General features: G+C 41.2%; 3 protein-coding genes across 4 annotated transcripts in view; 1 reads left to right on the plus strand and 2 right to left on the minus strand.

Moving 5' to 3' along the window:
• Positions 1-3,719: 3,719 nt before the first annotated feature.
• LOC122652705 (30S ribosomal protein S20, chloroplastic) overlaps positions 3,720-21,150 on the minus strand; it is a 31,299-nt gene continuing 13,868 nt past the window's right edge. Inside the window, exons 3-6 of one of the 2 annotated variants that reach the window (XM_043846521.1) lie at positions 16,092-16,097; positions 8,670-8,824; positions 8,329-8,495; positions 3,720-4,104 (exon numbers count right to left, since the gene is read on the minus strand). In XM_043846521.1, the coding sequence (XP_043702456.1) occupies positions 3,874-4,104; positions 8,329-8,495; positions 8,670-8,824; positions 16,092-16,096 (558 nt within the window). In that variant the 5' untranslated portion in view covers position 16,097 and the 3' untranslated portion in view covers positions 3,720-3,873. Of the gene's footprint in view, positions 4,105-8,328; positions 8,496-8,669; positions 8,854-16,091; positions 16,098-21,150 lie in introns of those variants that run through there. The other variant, XM_043846522.1, reaches the window with a different exon arrangement.
• On the plus strand, positions 13,913-14,543 carry LOC122652911 (pathogenesis-related protein R major form-like). Its single transcript, XM_043846793.1, has one exon. The coding sequence runs from the start codon at positions 13,913-13,915 to the stop codon at positions 14,534-14,536; it is 624 nt and encodes a 207-aa protein (XP_043702728.1). The 3' UTR covers positions 14,537-14,543.
• On the minus strand, positions 18,147-19,826 carry LOC122652702 (putative pentatricopeptide repeat-containing protein At3g15200). Its single transcript, XM_043846518.1, has one exon. The coding sequence runs from the start codon at positions 19,812-19,814 to the stop codon at positions 18,162-18,164; it is 1,653 nt and encodes a 550-aa protein (XP_043702453.1). The 5' UTR covers positions 19,815-19,826; the 3' UTR covers positions 18,147-18,161.

Raw genomic sequence — 21,150 nt, forward strand, 5'->3', positions numbered from 1 at the left:
TTCGATGCTTATTTCTTGCTAGCAAGAAACATAGTTGGATTGAAGTTTCTATTTGTGGATTCTTGTTTAATTGGCAATTCAAGAGGCTGTGTGAAACTTGCTAACAGGGTCGCCTCTGCTTGTTCATGGGAGAATCCGAGAGTAGCATTTGTTAATCTCATGGCACCCATTTGTGGGCTCTATTTCTTGAGCCTTCTCCTTTAGAGCGTCAAAAAATGCATTATTGTTGTTTGCCTCCCCCGGAGATTGATATTGGACAATGGGCCAACCATGGTTCATCCACTCTTTTGGACCCATAGAGGAAAGAGTATGATTTGGCGAAATTGGCGAAATCGGCGAATTCTTGTTGATTCTGTCCGATCCAACCGGGGATTAGATGGAAATAGATTGGGAACGACCCATGATCAGATTGAAATCGACTGTATCTAATCCCATCCGTATACTTGAACTACGGCCTTCATGGCTTCACAGGATCCTAGTGTAAATCGATATTCACTTTCTTGGCAAGTCCAATACAACAACAACAATCATAACCTTATCCCAACTAAATGGGGTCGGTTACATGGATCCAATAGATGCTAAGACAGTAATGTAGGTAAGAGAGATAAGAAAAAGTAAAAGGAGAATAAATAAAGGTAGAAATCGAAGCAATAGTCAAAGCAATATCCTAGGAACATTCCCCTACAAGGGGTCGGGGCTACACAGGTCCTGTTCATTCAAACAACTCTATTGAGCCTCACCATATGCATATCCTTTCTTATCATTTCACCAATAATCATCTTAGGCCTGCTTTTACCCTTTTTAGCTTCGTTAAGCTGAATTTGGTCACTTTTCCTTACTAGTATATCCATGGGTCTCCGTTGGACATGACCATACCACCGTGGGCAGCTATCACGGAGCTTGTTTTGGATAGGTGCAATTCCCAAATCGGTACTAATACAATCGTTCCTTACTCTATCTCTCCTGGTCTTGTTGCATATCTACCTCAACATCCTCTTCCCCGCTACACTCATCTTATTTATATTATTCTTCTTAACTTCCCAACATTCCACCTCATAAGTCATAGCTGGTCTTGTTACAATCGGATTTAAAATTTAAAGGAAAACGAACAAAAAAATACAGCTGCATTTGCTGTTTAATGTAAGGGAGAGCATTCTCTGTAGGGAGCGCAGGGGCCATGTGCGTGCAACAGCCAATGGGAGCACGCTAGCATCTTGGGGGTGGAATTTCCCCCTTTCATGGGGGTGGGGCAGTTATTTCGCCGCCCCCCCCCCTCAATAACAGAACAATTTCCCTTATTGTAATTACTATATTTAGTAAGCTTTTGAGTTAATTCAACTATAATAATTAAAAGCTTTCATTTTATTTTTGTTGTAATTTCATTCCATGAGGAGTGAGGAGCCGCCTTTTAAATGAAAACAAACAATAAAATAAACTACATTTGTTGTTTATTGTAATTACCATATTTAGCATTTGAGCAAATTCTATAATAATAATTAGGGCAAGAGATCTCTATTTGATCGCATGGTCTCTACACAAGTATCTAGGCCAATGGGTGAGTATGCTTGGGTGTATCTACCCAGGTGGCAGAGGCGTCATCTCATGGTGCCCTGTGAGAGGGTGTAAGAAACACCACCAAATAGAGATCTTTTTCCCTAATAATTAATAACTTTCAATTTATTTTTGTTGCAATTTCATGGTGATGATCCTTCTTTTATTCTCTTGTCCAAACTAATATAGCCTTTTGACCAAGGTTCCAGTTAGTTAGCTGGTAAGGTCACTCACTAGTTGCAGCAGTGACCTGGGTTGGAATCCTGCAATCCGCGTAGATTGAGGAGTTCCCTTGCAGGCTTGCACCCATGACCCACCCCGACCCAAAGAGTTAAGCAAACATAGCCGGAGATGCTTGACAAAATTAGACCATACTGAAAGGTTTAGGATAAAATTCGACCATACTGAAAGGTTTAGGTTTGTGTATCCCTGGTATGAGATTTTGGATTTTGCCCAAAACTATGTATTTTGAGGTTGGGTTTCGGGGTCATATGACCAAGTTAGGTCTTGAAACTTGTAGGACAGCTTATTTTAGGCTCCCTAAACCTAGTTGAACTCTTAGATTTTTAAAAATCACACTCAAAATGGTAATTTGACTTCGGACCTTAAATTGATAGTCTATTCTGTATACAATCTCTACCCTAGGCTATTCCATACAATCTTTAGTACTGGAATGCATATAAATCAACGCAATGAAATATTAGACCGAAATTTCTGTCGAAAATATGTAATTTTTCTATTTCGAAGGCGATTTCAAGTCAGGAACTGGCGAAACCAAGAAATTACCAACATCCTCGAACCATGTATTAAGGAGCTAATCCATGATAGAAAGTGGAGTATTAGCCTTGTCTATTCCCTGTTTCCTAATGATGTGGCTTATGCGATTATACATATTCCTTCAAGTACAACCTGTTTTGAGGATTTTTTTTGTTCTATACAAAGATTACGGTTATATGGCTACTTCAAAATTGGTGTAATCATACTATGGGATCTTCAAATAAAAAACCTTTGGAATTGCATTTCGCATTTACATATACTCCACAAATTTCAAATGTTTCTTACTTTCTTTGGAAGGTATTGGGTGGAGTTGTGGTACTTAACAGTACGTTAATAAGTTCTGATATTGATCCTTTTTGTTGTTTTCGTAGAAAGGACATAGAGACGAAGTGGCATGTTTTCCTTTCCTGTGATTTGTCCAAAAGAATTTTAGCGGCTGAACCCTTAGGTCTAAGATCAGAATTCCTCCGGGCATCTAGCATTTATGACTTGTGTGAAACAATTATAATGAACCCAAGCTTATTACAAGCTGCCAAGCAATGTCTGCTTTTTGCTCTTCCTATCTCATTCTATTTTTTTTGGATGTGCTGAAATAACATCGTTTTTCACCGGCACCATCCGAAACCAACTCTGGTAGTTAGAACCATTACTAAATGGGTTTATGACTTAAAGCTCATTCCCCTGCATCCCATTCACCAATTTCTTTGTTTTGTAAGAAATTCACAAGAGTCAAAACTACTAGATGGGCAGTTAAAGCAAGAGTTGATAAACTATCAGCTTCTATAAACACTGATGTTAAAAACAATTTTATTTTCATAAATATTGTAGTTTTTTCTTTTCATTAAAAAAAAAAAAGAAAAAGGGAGGGGGACCTTGTGACTCATTTAGGGCTGGCAAACACTGTATTTCTTCTTACGGGTCAAGAATGGGAGGGAGACGCATGACATGCAAGGTGAAGGAGGAACTCAATTTCAGGTCCAGACAGCAATATTAGGAAGACAACTGGTGACAGAATCTGATGGACGTACACAGTGCACAAGGCTCTCGCCACTGCGCGGTCTGGTGACAGAATATTGAAAAGAAAGTACATAACAGAAAGGAACTAAGCCAAAGAGGGAAGAGCAGAGAAGAGATTTCATTTTATAGCTACAAGGTGCTTCCGGAGAGAAAAGATCTCCACTTCATAATAATTGTGGAGTGCAACTGCCATTGTTAACCATATAATGACCTTGCTCAATGATTTTCCTTCAACATGTGAGAAGATCAATATTGACTGTATTTTACCTATTAGAAGAATACAGGAAAGCTGCATGATGCTAGGCCATAGCAATTCAGGCGGACAGGCTATATATATATATATATAAAGTTTTGGTAAAAAATGGAACTAACTCTCAAATAATAGTCAAGTGAATTATGGCAAGGAATTATGATCTGGGACAAAAGGATGTATATAGAAAGTGCATGGAACCCCAAAAAAAAATTGTTTAAAAAAGGTAAAATACAGGCAACTTTGACAAAACTAGTGACAACCCTTACTGCACTTCTTCAGGCAGTTTCAGCAGGAGCAGAAGTGTACCAGCCATGGTGTATCTCCACGGTCTTCTTTCTTCTAGCAAGCCGAGACTTCCTGTGGGCTCCCGTGTTCCTGTGCAGAGTTCCAACCTTCACTGCCTTGTCAATGGATGAGTAGGCCTCAGCTATCAGTTTCTCTACTGGAAGAATTTCCTCAAACTGTGCATCACTCTTCTTTTTTAGCACATCTAGAGCCTCAAACACCTGAAACATTTAGTGTGAATCAGACATTTGCAATCCAAGGCACTGCATTTATTTTGACTATGTCAATTGCATCATAAGCTGGTTCTGTCATAGAATCTCATAATACTGTGCAGCCAAAATAGTTTTGCACGATATGTCGTAAAAAATCTAGTCATTCATGGATGGTGAAGTAATAGACAAATGCACAACAATTTATACAAAAATATTTGAAGCTCAGCTAAAATTCTCAGTTCGATGTGCTTTATACATCAATAAAAAAAAAATCATGTTTATAAATTGCTCCTTGCTTCATTTTTTTTCAGAACTACGCAAAAGGTGTGCATAAAAACTACAGTACCCTACTACCCTTCCCACCGTGCCTTCAAATATTTATATAGAACAAGGAAATAATCAATGGTAGTTGCAGTTTCAATGAAATTCCTCATTTTATTTCCTAGGTCCTTCCTAAATATCAACCAACTCCTTTCTTATAACTAGCAACACTAATGATTTATACTAGGAAGGATGAAGATATCTGTGAGAGTGAGAGTGTGAGACTGTGACCTAAAAAGGATAATGCTATGATAAAAGAGCTAGTCTCTAAATTTGATAAAAAGAAACTGAATTTCAGTTTTCCAAATTTGACAAATGACAAGTTTCCACAAACAAGCAAGGCAAAGGAGGAAAGGAACCTTTCTTTTGATGTAGACATGGTACAATCCCGGGTTTGAAAACCCCGTTTGGGATCACTATGGGCCCAGCCAATTGTGTAAGCAAGTTAATGTGTAATGGTAGTGGCAATCTGGTACTTAACTAGATTTCCCAAGGGGTTATTTGGTAGATAAAGAAAAAGTATATAAAGGGGTTTAGGAATTGCTGCTTTGGATTATTGTCTCCATAGAATTCAAGGATACCTAATTTGACTCCTCTTTCAGCTCCATACGGGGAGCAACATTAAAAGGTCGGCCAGCCCCGTATGATTGTGGTGGTGGTGAGGCAACATGACTCTGTGGGACGGAGTTGGGAGAATCCCCAGATTGAATGGGACTCTTTCCACCAGTCAGTCAATAGTAAGGGTGAAACAGGGCCGGGTTTTTTAAAACCCTAGCCCAACCCTGAGTCCTCTTAGCTTTAACCCAAGCCCAACCCGGCCCTGAGTTTTGGTAGGGCCAGGCTGGCCCTGATTGACCAGTCTCATGTGATTGGGTATTGGTTTGTTTCATACTCAATTGACTATTAGACTTTTCTTTGGGTTAAAAACACTTAGCCCAATCTTAAAATTTTAAATAGATAATTACCCTTTATTTGGTAAACCCATAGATAATTAGAAACTAAACAAAAATTACAAAATGTACACAACAAATTGTAAAGCATAACCTAAAACAAGACTAGACCGGGCTGGGCTAGGCTTAGCCCGAGGCCTCAACCCTGGCCCAGCCTGACCCTAACCCCAGGCCTGAAAATTTCAACCCTAACCCGCCCTCAGGCTTGAAATATCCAGCCCAGGCCCTGTTCAGGCTCAGGACAGGCCAGGGCGGGCTCAGGCCGACAGGGCCAAACTTACACCCCTAGTCAATAGAAACTTGCATGGTTGTCATCATGGTCTAGAAGGAACTGACAGCTGTGTTGAAGGTATCAACATGATCTATGAGGTTGACAATATTTGTGCTTGTTTCATTTTACAGAAGTTAAGCTTTTAGAAAGCCTCACTATTAGCCACCATGTTTAGGCTATGGAGGAAGACTTTGGGCTTTTATAGCAACTTGGTGCAATCCCGGGTTCAAAAACCACTTTTGGGATCACTATGGGCCCACCCAAGTGCCTAAGCAAGTTAATGTGCAATGGTAGTGGCAATCTGGTAATTAACCAGATTTTCTAAGAGGTTATTTGGTAGGTAAAAAAGAAAGGATATAAAGGGGTTTAAGAATTATTGAGTGGGGATAAACTTGGAACAAAACAAAATAAAGGAACAACACTTGATTAAAAAAATAGGGAGAGGCAATATGGGAAGTCCAATTTAAATTAATATAAAAAAGGGGGGGGGAGTAGTCGTCTTCAACCCCCGACTTCGATAACTAGCGGAGAGGATTCTCTTACAGGTGGGACAATTTTCTCAATAGTGGATCATATTCGACCCAGGGTTTTAGGGATAGCTTCGCAACCTTTAACACTGTCAAACCCTCACAAAGCATAGGCTCAAGGGGCAACAAACAGACTGGAAAGAATTTCTGAAACAAGAACCCGACGGTAAGGAGGGGAACTATGCCAAGGTTCTGGTTATGTCTCATGACATGGGATTGTTTTGGGGTAGGGACCTAGGTCTTGAATTGCCCTAGAAAGGAGATCTAATCAACTCTTTGGTCTTAAGAATGCTGGTTTTAAGAATGAGTGATTTCCCTTCTCCGACCCTTACTACCCAACCTAAGAGCGGGCAGCTAATGCGTTCCACTTACTGAATAGATTGCCTTGGTTTAATACCATTGAGCTGTGAGAGACTGTATGGTAGGACGCCATAGTGGTAAGATGCCATAGGGCTAGTGAGAGGTTGTCTTACGCCATAGGTGGGAGGCCTTGGTCATATTCACCACCATAGCTATCATAGTTGTCAAGGCGTCGCCTAGGTGGCTGCCTTGGCATCTAAGCACCTTGACAACTAGTGTCACCTTGGCCGCCTAGGTGGGCATTTTTGTCGCCTTGGTTGCCTTGTCGGTGTCACCTTGCATCTAGGCCCCATCCAGCGCCTTGGGTCGCCTAGACACCATGACAACTATGATACCTATCCATCTTCCCTTTTCCCCAGTATGATGTCTATCCCTACATGTACAAGATGCACCTCTTCATTAGTCCTCGCATTATTCCTCTGCACTTACTTTAAACCTATCCAATAAAACCCCAAAATACCTTCATATCTGACCAATGATACATGCCCAAACACTCGCACAAAAATCAAATGGAGATGAGTTGTTGAGGTAGAAACCAATCTATATGTTAAACCTGATTCCCCCCCCCCCCCCGGCTCCCTTTTCCCCCCTTTGTAATGGGCAAACCTGATCAAGTTAACCCAATTACCGGATAAATATATTTATCATAAACCTTCCTCATTCTGTAATAACCACTAGAAAGGTCAGATGGATGATAGTATATCCAACACCAACAGCAGAAATCTGTCAGGGCTCCTTAGCTCTATATAAAGACATAATTTGGCCCGTGCCTGCAGGGGGGTGGTGGTTTGATACTAGAGTCAAGCTCCACTGGGTAAACGGTACAACCTGTTGGCAGGAATATGGGCACATTTGGGAGGAACAGAAGAGCAGAATTTTCAAAGATATCAGTAAACCTTTTCCAAGGTGATTCACATCTTCATGTACAGGTTGACTTGGTAAGCCTATATATTGGATGTATCCTGAGCTTTATCTACCGAGTTCATCATTAGATTGGGTGATTTTCCAGACAACTCAGTTGTTCACTTATGATCTCTCCCATGAAGCACCCAATCAAGCTAAATTTTGACAGGTGCTCTTTGGGCAATCCCAGGCTCCTAGCCCTGCTGCTATTGGCACTCTACTTGATAGGGAGGGGAATGTCATTTGCATCTATTCTGGCCCCTTGGTACTCACCAGGGCCAAGCTTAGAACCCCCCCCCCCAAAAAAATTTGGTTTAGTTACCCCATTTCCATGGATATTTAGGACCTTGAGATTTAAGAGGATTCAGCTATTGTTATTGGTTTGTGTCTGTGTCCCTTTTCCTTTCTTGCAGAGGCTCATGAAGTCTTGCTTTCATCTGGTGACGAAGGAGAGAACCTGCAATGTATTTCCTGGTAGATGAACTTGCCAAGGGCATTGTGAGGAGAAATTCTATATACTGGACCTACGGGATAGATACGGTGTTTGGGCATCTTATACCTTCGCTTATGCCTTCTGCATTAGTACTTTCATGAAAATAAAAAAAACTTTCAGTTTCTATGTTCATCGTAAGCAGTTTAATTAGGATTTATGTGCTATCAGTGGAGAAAGATGGGAAGAAAAAGGTAAAAATGGTCAGTCCCTCTTTTTTGTTTCCAAGTCCACTGTAACTAGGAGATTATAGGATTGACACATTAACTAGTATATAGCTCCCTTCAGACTACTTGCACATCTTTCCAAAAGTAATTCTATTCTTAAAAACAAAACAAACTGCAATCTACAAGAAGAATTCTAAAAAAGGGAGAGAAAACATTCTCGAAAATTTAAGAGGGGGGGAGGTACCTTCTTCATCCGGGTTCTAAGCTCTGATTTCCGAGCTTTGTTATAGATGCGCCTCTTCTCAGCTTGGCGAGCTCTCTTCTCTGCGGAATCGGCTTTTTTCTTTGGAGCCGCTTCGCAAACAACAGAGTGGCGAGCAGGTCTATCGACACTCCTCGTTGATAATCTCCCTAAAAAGAGAAACCCACAATACAGAATTTTGGTTTTCCAAAATATAGTATAGAGTTCGTGCTTTGATTGAGATGGCAAAGCGGAAGAGAGAGAAAGCCATAAATCAAATGAATGCAACAATGAAGCATTTCAGGAGCGGAGAAGCAAGTGATTAAAAAGATGGTGCTCGTTACCTCCACAGAAGGAATTGTCTGATAGATTTGTTGAGAAACTGAGGGACGGAAAAGTGGTTTGGTTCACCCGAGTAAGAGCCGAATTCCTCAATGATAAGTTTCTAGGCTTACAAGGAAGAGCCAAGCAAGAAGATAGGCAGTGAACAGCGGCCATGTCTCTTTATCTCCCTCTCTCTCACTCTCTCTCACGCTCTCTCTGGTCTTCGTCGCTTCGTCCGTGGTAGCTTTATTATCCTTAAGCTCCTGCCTTTTTCTTTGTTTTTAACCCTTTGCCTCCTTGCGAGTTTACTCACCTTTTTTTTTTTTAAGGGGTAAATTACACCAGAGGTGCCCAATCTTTGTAAAAAAGACATTTTGGGTGCCTAATCTTTGAAAAGTAATGTTTGGAGGTGCCTTTTGGATTAGTGCTACTCTAAAATGATTAAATTTCCAAATTTACCCCTCTCAAATCTCAACTATCAACTCCACCTTCACTTCCAACCAGTCCTGACCCCAACCACCACCGTCGTCTAGCTTCACCTACAACCCCACCCCTCATCGTTCCGCCCTCCCCTACCCTGTCAACCCTACTTCATCGTCCTCCCCTGTAACTCACCCTGCCCTCTCCACCACCCCACTGCACCGCATCATGGCATCATGCTCCAACCAGGAACGCCATCAATGGAAATTTGCTCTTTGTAGACATTGAATTTTGTCACCCCCTCGGCGATGATGACAATAGGACACAGACAAACATCGGTCTCCCTCTCAGGAAGGATTCTTGTCCCTATAACTAAGCCAAATCACCCTGACATCTCTAAAAATGACTTATAAGACCTTTTTACCAAATACTGAAGGAGGTACTGCTCACCTTCCCCAACCATGGCGGCCCCGCTAGCCGGTTAACTAGTTGTGGGGGTCTAGGGGGGCATGCAGCCCCCTGCGGGGGGTGTAGGGGACCGGAGCCCCCCGACAAAAAATTTTCTGAAGAGTCAAAAGGGAGGAAAAAACCCAAGAAGACAGGGCCCATGGGCCCAGACACACCCTGAACCCCCAAAATGGCTTATTTGGGCCCAAAAAGTGAGAAGAGGGGGACCACACTGTCCACGGCGCTGTGGACAGTGTCCCACGGCCCTGTGGAGGTCCCCCACGATAATGATGTACGGATCCACGGCGCCGTGGAGGTTTTCGACGTCAGCAGGCTGACGTCATCCACGGCGCCGTTGAGGACCTATCTGGCCAGAGATGTGGGGCACTCCCCCCTATAAATAGGAGGGTCCCCCTCCCTTTATTTGAGGAAGGGGAAGCCTAGGGAGACCCTCCCAGTTTGATTTTTGCCCTCTTTTGAGCCTTTGCGAATGAGTTTTGAGCGGTGTTCTGAGTTGTGGGTAGATCCATCGATTACCCACTCGAGTTGTGGGTAGATCCGTCGATTACCCACAAATCCGAAGAGTGATCCCATTTCGGTCAAGTCGTTATTCCGTCTGTATACGGATAACGAAAGTTCTTTTTTTATAGCCGTTATTCTGTCCTTTTACAGATGGAAAAAATCCCCTTTACAGCCGTTATTCTGTTCGTGTACAGATAACGAGAAGATATCCAGAGAGCCGTTACCCTGTTCAAGAGACCAGGTGTTGGTCCATTCGTCTGTCTCCCCCTGAGCCAAGGGATCGTCAAGATCTAAGGTATACCCCTATGAAGGTATAATCATGGCATTTTTGTCATTACAATGTAGTCTTTTGTGTTTTTCCGTTTTAATGTATATAGTGTAAATATAGGTATAATGTATATTATATAGCCTCATTGTCATAAAAAGAGAGAATATTCACCTTTTTAGCATTTATAACAAAAAGATCGGCTTTTGCCGGGCAAGATGGGTGCCTAACACCTTCTCATGCTTGTAACCTGACCCCTTACCCAAATCTCTGACCAGAGCACATGGAATCATGTAGCTCGTTTCCATTCATAACGGATAGGGCTACACCCATCGGGTCCTAGGCCCTAACCCTAGGTGGCAATTCCTCATTTTATTTTAATATTTTTATGACGTATGACCCTTATCCCATGATAATGTATCAAAATGATACCCCACAATAAGAGACGGATAGTCTGTCACCAATAAGGGCTGAGGAAACCCCGTCACCGGGGACCGCGGTACTTACACTCTTTGTTTTTTCTTTTTCTAATAGACTACCAGACTTTGGGTCTATTTCCACTTTAGTGCTCATTTCCCCAACTATTTCGACTTCTACGACTGAAACCTCCTGCTTCATTCTTGAGTCCTCACCACCAAATTTCTCCGATAAATCTCCATTTTTGAAATTTTACGATTTCCAAAATTCAATCGTTTCTGGATAAGTCTGATCTAGAACTTAAATTCATATTTTTCGACTGCAATGAACAGAGAATTAAAGGACGGTTCGGTGAAATCGGGATTTCCAGTTACGGGATTTAGACGAGGAAAATGAACGAGAAGTCAAAGAAATAGAGTCATGGAAAATAATAGTGGATAGGTGAGGACGTTTTGGACAATAGAAATGCGAACATGAAGGTCTGCAAAGAAGAGAAGCTTGCAGAGCAATCATTCTGGATATCGGTGTTTTGTCTTCTCTGCAAAGGTCTTAGAGAAATAGATAGGGCTAGTGATGAATAAACTGTTGGGTAACCTAGAGGGGGGTGAATAGGTTACTACTAGTGGATTTTGCCTCTTTTTCGATTGGTTGCACACTTATATTAAATATAAAAAGCAGAAGTAAATGAGGCACAAGATTTATAGTGGTTCGGCTAACTTAGCCTACATCCACTCCTCTCAACCTTGAGAGAATTCCACTAGTATTTCCCTTTCAATACAATAGGTGGGGAAATGACACCTTTACAACTCTTTTTAACAGGATAAGAGGATCCTTACAATCTTAGTTCCAGGACAAGAGTATCCTTTCAATCTCTTAAGGATGAGAGGGTCCTTGTACTAATCTAAGTACAGTCTAGATTAATACAACAATGCTTTATCAAATCAAAAGCATAAACAAGTAAATACAATAGAGGTTTGGTATAAATACCTATCAAAGAGTAGTGACACTTTTACCCTTTGAGTGATGGTGCTCAATGATATGAATGAGAGTGATGCACCTTGAGTCTCCTAGATGACTCTCCTTGATGGCATGAGTTGGAGAGAGTGGAGAGTTAAGAGCTTGGTAATATCTCTTTGAAGAGCTTGAATTGAATAATTTAGCTCAATGACAAATTCTCACTTTTGTACTTTCTCAAATGTACTATGCACTTTTTCTATCAAAAAGATGTATTTTATTCCTTGTTTGGATGTGTTTTATAAAGCCAAAAGTTGGAGTTTGTTTGTTCTCCAACGGATATAAAACGCCATATTTTTAGACGTCGGTCGACCTATAAAGTTGTCGATCGACCATCAAAAACTAGCCGTTAAAGCGTAGCCAAGTTTGGGGCTGTAGGTCGATTGTCGGTCGACCTATGGATCGACCTACAAGTGTCGGTCGACCGATAGATCTGTCGGTTGCAACCGGCTACCGAAACAGTCGTTTTTTATATTCGTAGGTCGACCGAAGAGTCAGAGGTCGCACCGGACGACATTATCCTATTTTTGATTGTCTGTCAAGGGATTTTTGGTCCAGCTTGCTTGGGGACTTCATAGGTTTTTGTCTAACACTTTAATGGCCATGTTTCTTGAGTCTAGGGCATGGGAATGAGTTCCTCCTAGGGTCTCTTACATGTGAATGCAATGTGTGTGTAATGTGATATGCACATGTAATGAAATGTGTTCTAATGCACTTGAATCTTCTTGGAGAGTCTTTGTCTTGGCTTCCTTTAGAAGATGTTCCTCAATCTTCAAATTTCTTCTTTTCCTTAACTCTTCTGTTGTGAGCTCCGTTGATCAAGTCTTTCCTGGATGCTTGATGCTCCCAACGTCTGACTATGAAGTTTGCTTAAAGATTGGAATATTAGTATTAATCTTAATGTTTGTTATCATCAAAATTAGTTTATGGAGGAATGTGTTTTCCAACATAAACTTTGAATTACTCTCTCTCCATCACACTCCGGCTTCTGCAAGCAAGCAAAGCCAATGTTCAAGCTTCTTAGCTGCATGATCTGTTATGAGAAACCTTATCCCTGCCCTCTCCGCCACCCCCACCGCACCCGCACCTGTAATTTACCCTTAGAATTACTTGGTTGGGGTCAAGACTTGGACTAGTTGGAAGTGAAGGTGGAATTGAGAGTTGAGACATGAGAGCGGTAATTTAATCATTTTAGAGTAGGACTAATCCAAAAGGCATCCCAAACATTACTTTTCAAGGATTTGGCACCTAAACTGTCTTTTTCACAAAGCTTAGGCACCTTTGGTATCATTTACCTTCTTTTTTTTTTTGCGCAAAAGGTTTCAAATAATCCCTCCCCCACCTCTTACCCATTTTGTATAAAACAAAAAATAAGGCAAGAGAACGTTGTCAGAGTCTACACATGCACGCTGGCCAATAGGAGCTCACGCGCAAGCATTGACCTGGATGGGATTTTTGCTTTTCCATGGGTGCAGGGCAATACTTTCCATAGTGGCAAGTCGATTTTGAGTCCTAGCACAAGAGCTTTGTTGGCAACGCGACCAAGTAGTGTTCTTTTCCCCTAAAAAATAAAGGAATTAATTAAGAGATAAATGAAACTAGGGAAAATATCTTCCCCCTCTCCTCTAAGTTTGTTTAATATCAATCCAGTACATAAGTTTTCAAAAATGATTACTCCCTCCCCTACTTTCCCAAGATTGTATCAATCGTACCTTAACTGTTAAAAAACGCCATTAAGTGATGATGTGGCATGTACAATATTTCTAAAACCCCAAAATACCCTTAACCCAACCCAAACCTAACCTAACATTCTCTCTCCTCTCTCACTCCTCCCCCATCTGTCGTTTCTCTTTCTTTCTTCTCCGGCGAACACCATCACCGTCACACCTGCTTCTTCTCCGAAACCAGTGAAAGAATCACAATCCTCTCAAATCCTTTCTTTCTCACTAAGCACCTCAATCCTCGCACCCATTCGTCACTACTCCACCTTCGTCTCCGATTCCATCCCAAAATCCCAGAGAATCGGCGGAGCAGATGAAGAGGAGGAAGAGGAAAGAGGAGTTGGACCCGTCAAAAATCGCGATCTGTCTAGTAGGTGGAGCCAGGAGGTTCGAGCTCAGGGGGCCTTCGATCATTTTCTAATTCTTGGTTGATATTCTCACGCCCTCCTCCGTTTCGATGCAACTCAAACCAGATGAAACCTGGGTCATCAACATGGCCGTCAATGGGACAAGTAATACAGGTCGGATTTGGGGCCGAACCAATTGCTCCTTCAATGCATCCGGTGATGGAAGTTGCGAGACCGGCGACTCTAATAACAAATTAGATTGCAAAGACTACGGTGTCTCCCCTGTCACCATTACCGAATTCGGATTAAATCAATATAACTTGGATTTCTACGACATCTCTCTTGTTCTTGGATTTAACATTCCAATGGAGATTAGCCCAAACAACGGCAACTGCCGACAAGTCAATTGCACTGCCGACATTACAGGTGAGTGCCCGGTAGAGTTGCAGACCCCAGGAGGTTGTAACCACCCCTGTACTGTGTTCAAGACTGATCTTTATTGTTGTAATAGCAATTGCACAGCCACATACTTATCCAATTTCTTCAAGATTAAGTGCCCAAATGCTTATAGTGTTGCTTATGATGATCAAACATCTACTTTCAGCTGTCCTACTGGTTCTAATTATAGGATTTTGTTTTGCCCTTTAGTCTCTTCTCCATCCCCTGTTTCTTCTCATTCTAATGATGGTTCTTTTGCTCATATGTGTGCAAGTATAATCAATCTACAATATTAGGGTTTCTATTGTGATCAAGGTCATGTGGACAAAGAGATATGACAGAAAGAAATACTATAGATAGATTTTCACATTTTCTACTTCTGTTGCAAGAGAATCGATCTTAAGTTAAATTGTCAATTTGAGTATCCATTAAATACCTTGCTGGAGAAAGAGAGAGAAGCTTCTCATGGATGCATCCAAAAACGTTAAGAGGGATTTTGAAATTGCATTCTTTCAACGAGATAATCTCACTAACCATACACGCGGCCAAATTAACAGAAGGGAACGGTTGCAGCGGTGGGGGCGGCGGGGCAGGGTGGGGTTGGGGACAAAGTCCGCGTATGGAAGTGGGGGAGGGGAGACTGGAGAGGGTGGAGCAGGTTGCAGGGGGAGGAGAGTGAAAACGAGAAGAAGAGTTGCAGGTGTGATGGTGGTGGTGTTCGCCGGAGAAGAAAGAGAGATAAACAAGGGATGGGGAGGAGTGAGAGAGGAGAGAGAATGTTAGGTTAGGTTAGGTTTGGGTTGGATTAAGGGTATTTTGGGGTTTTAAAAATTTTGTACATGCCACATCATCATTTAATGGTGTTTTTTAACGGTTAGGGTACGATTGATAGAATCTTAGAAAAGTTTGAGAGGGAGTAATCATTTTTGAAAACTTGAGTACTAGATTGATATTAAGCAAACTTAGAGGGGAGGGGGATGATATTCTCCCATGAAACTACAAAATCAAACACCTCTTCGTATCTATTGTATCTATATGTATTTTTTTGTGGTCCTTGTGAATTTACTTACCGGTTACTTTAGACTTCAAAGCATAGTTGAAAAATCAGGTTTTGATTCAGACAAGTCACTTGAATCGAATAAAAAAGAGACATGAAACATGGTCAGGAGTCATGAAGACTCCCCCATGTTTAAGAAATGATCAAACATGTCCAAGTCAGCCCAAGTTTCATTGACTCGATGCTTTTGCTCTAGTCTAGTTTTTTCTATTAATTGGGTCATATACTATCCATAGACCATAAGTTCGGTCTACAAATAAACAAAAACCCAAAGTTTTTGTTTGTTGTCTTCAATAGTAGCTCCCTTTTTCCTTCTCACCTGTGAAGCAACCATAGTCTCAATCCTTTCTTACTTGGAGAAGGAGAAGAAGGAAGATATTAAAAAATAAGAAAAAAAAAAAAAAAACTTGCCTTGACCAGGTTTGACTTGGTTAAATCACCATGATTTGAAATGGGTGAGTTAAGTTGAAAAATCTAGTTTTTCAGCTATGGTTCAGAGGGGTTTTTTTTTTTTTACAATATTTAATTTCTTATAGTAACACAACTGGCCAAGTCACTTTTGGCAAGGGAAAGAATTAGCTGAAAGATAACTTCCACGTATCTCGGGCAACTATGTGTAAGCCTAAAACAAAAAGGTATTAGTTTTCACAATTTTCTTATCCATAATAAAACCTACGCTCAAACACAAAATGGGGTGAAATGACTTCCTGCCCCCATGAAAGACGGAAATACCCACCCTATTGATTCTTCCGCACATGCTCCTATTGGCCTCCTGCATGTGCAGAGGGCCAGAGGCCATGCTCCCCCCCATAGAGAACTCTTCCCCAAAGTCTTACTTCTGAAACTAGCTTGGAGGCTTCTTACAAACCCTTCTACTCTATGCCTTCGCTAGCTACATATCAGTACAGTACGCCAAAATAGCCTATGTTATCTGTAATGGAAAAGATGCTCAACAAGAAATCTACTTCCTGAAAAAGGGTGAATAGCTGGTTTTTTTTTGTTTTTTGTATTTTTTTGTAGGTAAGAAACAAGCCAAAAAACTTAATTGAAAAGAAAAGTAGATACATTGTCTGTTACGTCAAGATGATGCCTATTAGGTATAGCAAAAATATCAAGACCGTTGGCTACAGAGATATAAGACCTATCCTTTTTAGTAATACACACATGTCCATAAGATGTTTAAACAGATTTGATGTCCCACAAAATAGTGATAATTTCCCAAGGTACTCGTATGTATCTTGAACAAGCCAATGAACCAAATCCTCAGAGTCTGTCCAGATGTCGATATGAATGCCATCCAAAGCTCCTATTCTTTGTAACCCTTGGAGCAACCCCCCCTGACTTCAGCATCTTGTGCTGTCCCTGTATAACCATATTCTGCATAAGCAAAAATAAACTTATTTTGATAGATTAAAACATAAGCCCAGCCAGCTTCGCCTAATTCTTTAATGAAGCTACCATCACAAATGATAGTAATAAAATCAGGGTGTGCAAGCCCAAGGCAATCAGACATGGAGAGAAAAAAAACAGATCAGTGGATTTACTAGTAGAGGAGGGGAAAGAAAAAAGATCTAGGTTTGAAATCCAAAGATTAATATTGTGCAAGTTGGAGAATCGAATTAACTGGTCAATGAGAGAAAAAACAATGATTCCTATCATACCAAAGAAAATAGCAGGTGATAGAAAGGATGGAAAGTTTTATCGGAGACAATGGATGAACGTGAGAATAACAGATAATTCAATAAGTCAAAAAGCCCTGCTGCCCAAATTCTTTTGGAAAAGGAGCATGGTATAAACAAATGCCATTCAGTTTCTCTTTCAAAACCACAAAAGATGCATAAATTCTAAATGTTCACAAAACGGTTAAGAATACCCCTAGTTGCTAGCGCCCCCTCTCCCCCCCCCCCCCCTTGCGCCCCCGCGGGTGCAAAAGTTTCCACAAGAAAACCTTAAATTTTAGATGAACTTTGATCTTCCGACATAGGGTCCAGAGAGCATTCCCACTCTGCTGAGTGTGGGGCATAGAAAATGTACCATTCACTAATATTGAGGAACATAAGGTTTTAGCAGCTACTTTGGTCGTTAGAATACCATTTCTTGCATATGGACAAAACAAAAAAAAATCAGTATGAAGAGATATAGCTAAAGGAATTCTAGTAATTAAAGATGCCAAATCTCTAGGAAATAAGGAAAAAACCAAAGAGAGTTCCAACAACTATTGATCATCAATTCAAATACAAAATTAAAAGCAAGATTCGGGTTCATAACAAAACCAAGAAACTGACTTGGCCACAAGGGGAACCAAGAGTCCTCCCATATTGAAATTAAAGGTACATGTACCCACTTTCCAACAAACCATTTGTTGCAAGTGAGGTATAATATGGGATATGCTATTCCATATCCAACAACCTTTCATTGGGACAAACTTTTGATTTAATAAACTAGACTGAGGCAAATATTTTGCTTTGAGAGGCATCAACAAACATTATTCGCCAGAAGTTTGGCTTCTATATTTATAGTACGGTGATCATCAGTTTCCAGCAGGCAACCATTTCATTGCAAGATCTTTCAAATCTTGTGATGAGAGAATCTGTTATTGATGACCTGCTGAATGTTTATTTCCACTGCAACTTCCATTTGGCTGTCACTAGCGCCACATTCTTTCCAATCTTTCTCTGCTCCATCTCCAATTTTCATCATTTGTGCAGTCCCCATCTTACATTCAGATCACTTGATCAATGTACAAGTATAATAAACAACGACAATTCCATTTGTGTTCTGGTGGTGCTGGTTAATTTTTCGATTGACAAGACTCAATACGGTCTTCAATCCTCATCCATGCTCCAAAACTCAGAAGGAAGGGATCATTTTGTTCTCTTCTTATTGCTCTTAACTGGATGACTTAATGAATTGTCGTCGTTTATCATTCCCACCCTCTGTCCACTCTCTTGTTCTTGCAGCTTGATGTTAATGGCCTTCACCAATAGCTTGGTCCTTGGCTCTGGTATCATACTTTTGGACGTCATCTCGGTGAAGTAGTGCAAAGCCTCTTTCATCCTTCCCTGGCTGTGGAGTCCATGAATCATAATGGTGTAAGATCGCTGATCCGGTCCAACTCCATCTCTCTCCATCTCAAGCCAAGTATTTTTTGTTGCCTCCTGTTGATTCCAACCCACATACAATCTCAAGATCAAATTGTGGGTATCCCCTGTGATCTTGCAACCGTTTCTCTCCATCCTTTCCAAAAGGCAAGGAATTTCCTTTGGTTCCTTCAAGGAATTGAGCAAGTAATTGAAAGTCCTAGCATTTGGAATGCAGTTTCCTTTCTCCTGTTCCATTTCATCCAGTAGCTCGTAAACCTTTTCCATCCTCCTAATCTTGCAGAGGTGCTTAATGAGTGTATTGTACGTGACAACATCTCGAAGGCAACCCTTCTCATTCATCTCCCCAAAGATTTCAAGAGCTTCCGGGATCCTCTTCTTGAAGCACAGACCATCTATGATGCAATTGCAGATGGCCACATCAGGAGAACAACCCTTCTCCCACATGGAGTGAAACAACTTGACTGCCGTGGAGATCTTCCCTGCCTTGGTCAAGGAATTTATAAAAATCCCATACGTGAACTTATCGGGCTTGCACCTAGAAGAGATGATATCATTCCAGAACCTCTTGGCTTCACGTAACCTCCCCAAAACGCACCACCCATTCAGAATTATGTTGAGGGTTTTTATATCGAGAGGGAAGTCTTTCCGCTTAGAGTGAAAGAGGAACTCTGCAGCTTCAACATGTTTGTACCTACAGAGCGACATCAGAAGGGTCTGGAATGCAATCAAATCAAATCCAAGCCCAAACTCCTTCCTCCTGTACAAAATGTCGATTGCTTCTTGCACTTTGTGAGCCCCTGCATATCTGTGCACCAGAATGGCATACGTTCTCTCGTTGATTAAACCGTCTCTCTTAGACATTTCATCGAGCACTTGCTGCAATTGTTCAAAACGCTTCATCCTCCCGAGAATGTCGAGCATACCATTGTAAGCACCTGTTCCAGGCATACAACGACCAACTCTGGGTTCTCCCCTAGAAACCCAATTGAAGAAGAGCAAAGCAGGTTTCCATTCAGAGCGATGTCGTCGGAGCACCTGAAGAACTAAATCCTCGGTCATCGATAAGCCACATCCGTCGAGGCTTCGTTCAAGCTCCTCAACGGAGCTAAGTGTGTGAAGCTTCAGTAGCTTTTGGATTGTGGCAGCATCCTTGGCTGCGGCAGACAAGTCATGATCGGGCACAGACAGAACAGAGTCATCAGAGTCGGCAGAAATGGGATGAAACGACACGGTGCCGTCAACTACAGATTGGTCGGAGCGGGAGGAAAAATTCAGAGAGGGGACGATGGGGTGATGGTAGGAGTAAGCCGTCACGATTTGGTTTATGTTATTAGCTACAAAATCTTCTGTGCAGTGTGTACATGGTATTGCCCGGCGGGAGACAGCACTCAGCAGTTGCAATCTGCGATACATTCCGGACGGAGGGTCTCTCTTTTTTTCTATCAGGTTTGAGAACCAAATCAGATTCTCTCGGTCTCCAAAAAAGGCAAGAAACTCTCCCTTTTATCAAATTGTTTCATATTTCACGCTCATCCTCCACTCCTCTCCACAAAGAAATCCTTCCTCCCCTTTCTCTCTCCCTCTAATATAACGGAGATACTCTAGTAGACGAAGAAGAAATCTCGAGTTCTTTCCCCTTTTTGCTCTGTTTCTCCTTATCCTTCGTTTTCCCAATTCAACCAGCCTCCCTCTCCATTACCGAAACCGCCTTCTCCAACCTGTCTGGCGATAGTTGTCCTCAACATCTTGGAGTTTGATTCTTTCTATCAAGCTTTGAGTTTATTTTCATTTACTTACTAAAATTCAAGGTCGTGAAGGATTCCGGCTGAGTAGCAGTCGTTGGTGTTCGATCTTGGACAGCAGTTGTCCGGTGAGCTTGGAAAACGCCATGGAAGAAGAGATCGAGGATGGTGATTGCAAAATCCCTTGATTTTCAGCGAAGTTCCACGAAATCAGTGGGAATTTGTAAGGGGGTGGGGTGGGAGAAACCGTCAGCCGGGGCCAACAGGAAAAGGATCCATGATTTTTTCTCGTCCAACTCAAAATCTCACCCTTGATAACCAAACGACCTAATACTGAATCGGTACGATTTCTATTTCAGAAATTGTTTGGTTTTTGGCTTTTACCTCTTATTTCCTTGAAATTAAAATTAAATGGAATGCAAATTCTAAAATAGCTAACAGCCTCTTTCAATTTTAAAATTGAAATTGATTTCATTTTTGTTCTTTAATAATGAACACATAGACAGTGTTTGGTAAAAAACCTAAAAAAGATAGTGTTTGGTATGCATTCTAAGTCGATTTTGCATTCTCAGATGATAATTATTTATCATCTGAGAATACAAAATCGACCTATAATGCTAATGCATATCAAGCACAATCATAGTCAATTTGATGGGCAAAGCAGTAATTTCATATTAAAAGAAAAAAACTATCACCCTTCTTCTCTTGTTGGTCTCACCACCACCACCACTCCATCGCGGCACCACAATCACCATCACCACCACCTTGCCACCACCATCGTCACCGCCATTGCCATCGCCAATGCCACCGCCTTCCTACCACCATCCTCTCCCAAAGAACTATATAGAGAATCTATTCTAATAAATTGAACTATCAAATGGATTTTTTATTCTTGAAATATTTCGAACCAATGAAAACCAAAACATTTTCAATTTTTTGACAAAAAATTTATTCATTGACTACTTCATGAAATCAATCCGAATTTGAAATAGAATTCATACCAAATC

Source organism: Telopea speciosissima, chromosome 2 (genome assembly GCF_018873765.1).
Source record: "Telopea speciosissima isolate NSW1024214 ecotype Mountain lineage chromosome 2, Tspe_v1, whole genome shotgun sequence".
NCBI classification, from domain to species: domain Eukaryota; kingdom Viridiplantae; phylum Streptophyta; class Magnoliopsida; order Proteales; family Proteaceae; genus Telopea; species Telopea speciosissima.

Excerpts from the sequence above, each read along its gene's own strand:
- LOC122652911 (XM_043846793.1), top strand. The coding sequence starts at position 13,913 with ATGCAACTCAAACCAGATGAAACCTGGGTCATCAACATGGCCGTCAAT.
- LOC122652702 (XM_043846518.1), bottom strand. The coding sequence starts at position 19,814 with ATGTATCGCAGATTGCAACTGCTGAGTGCTGTCTCCCGCCGGGCAATA.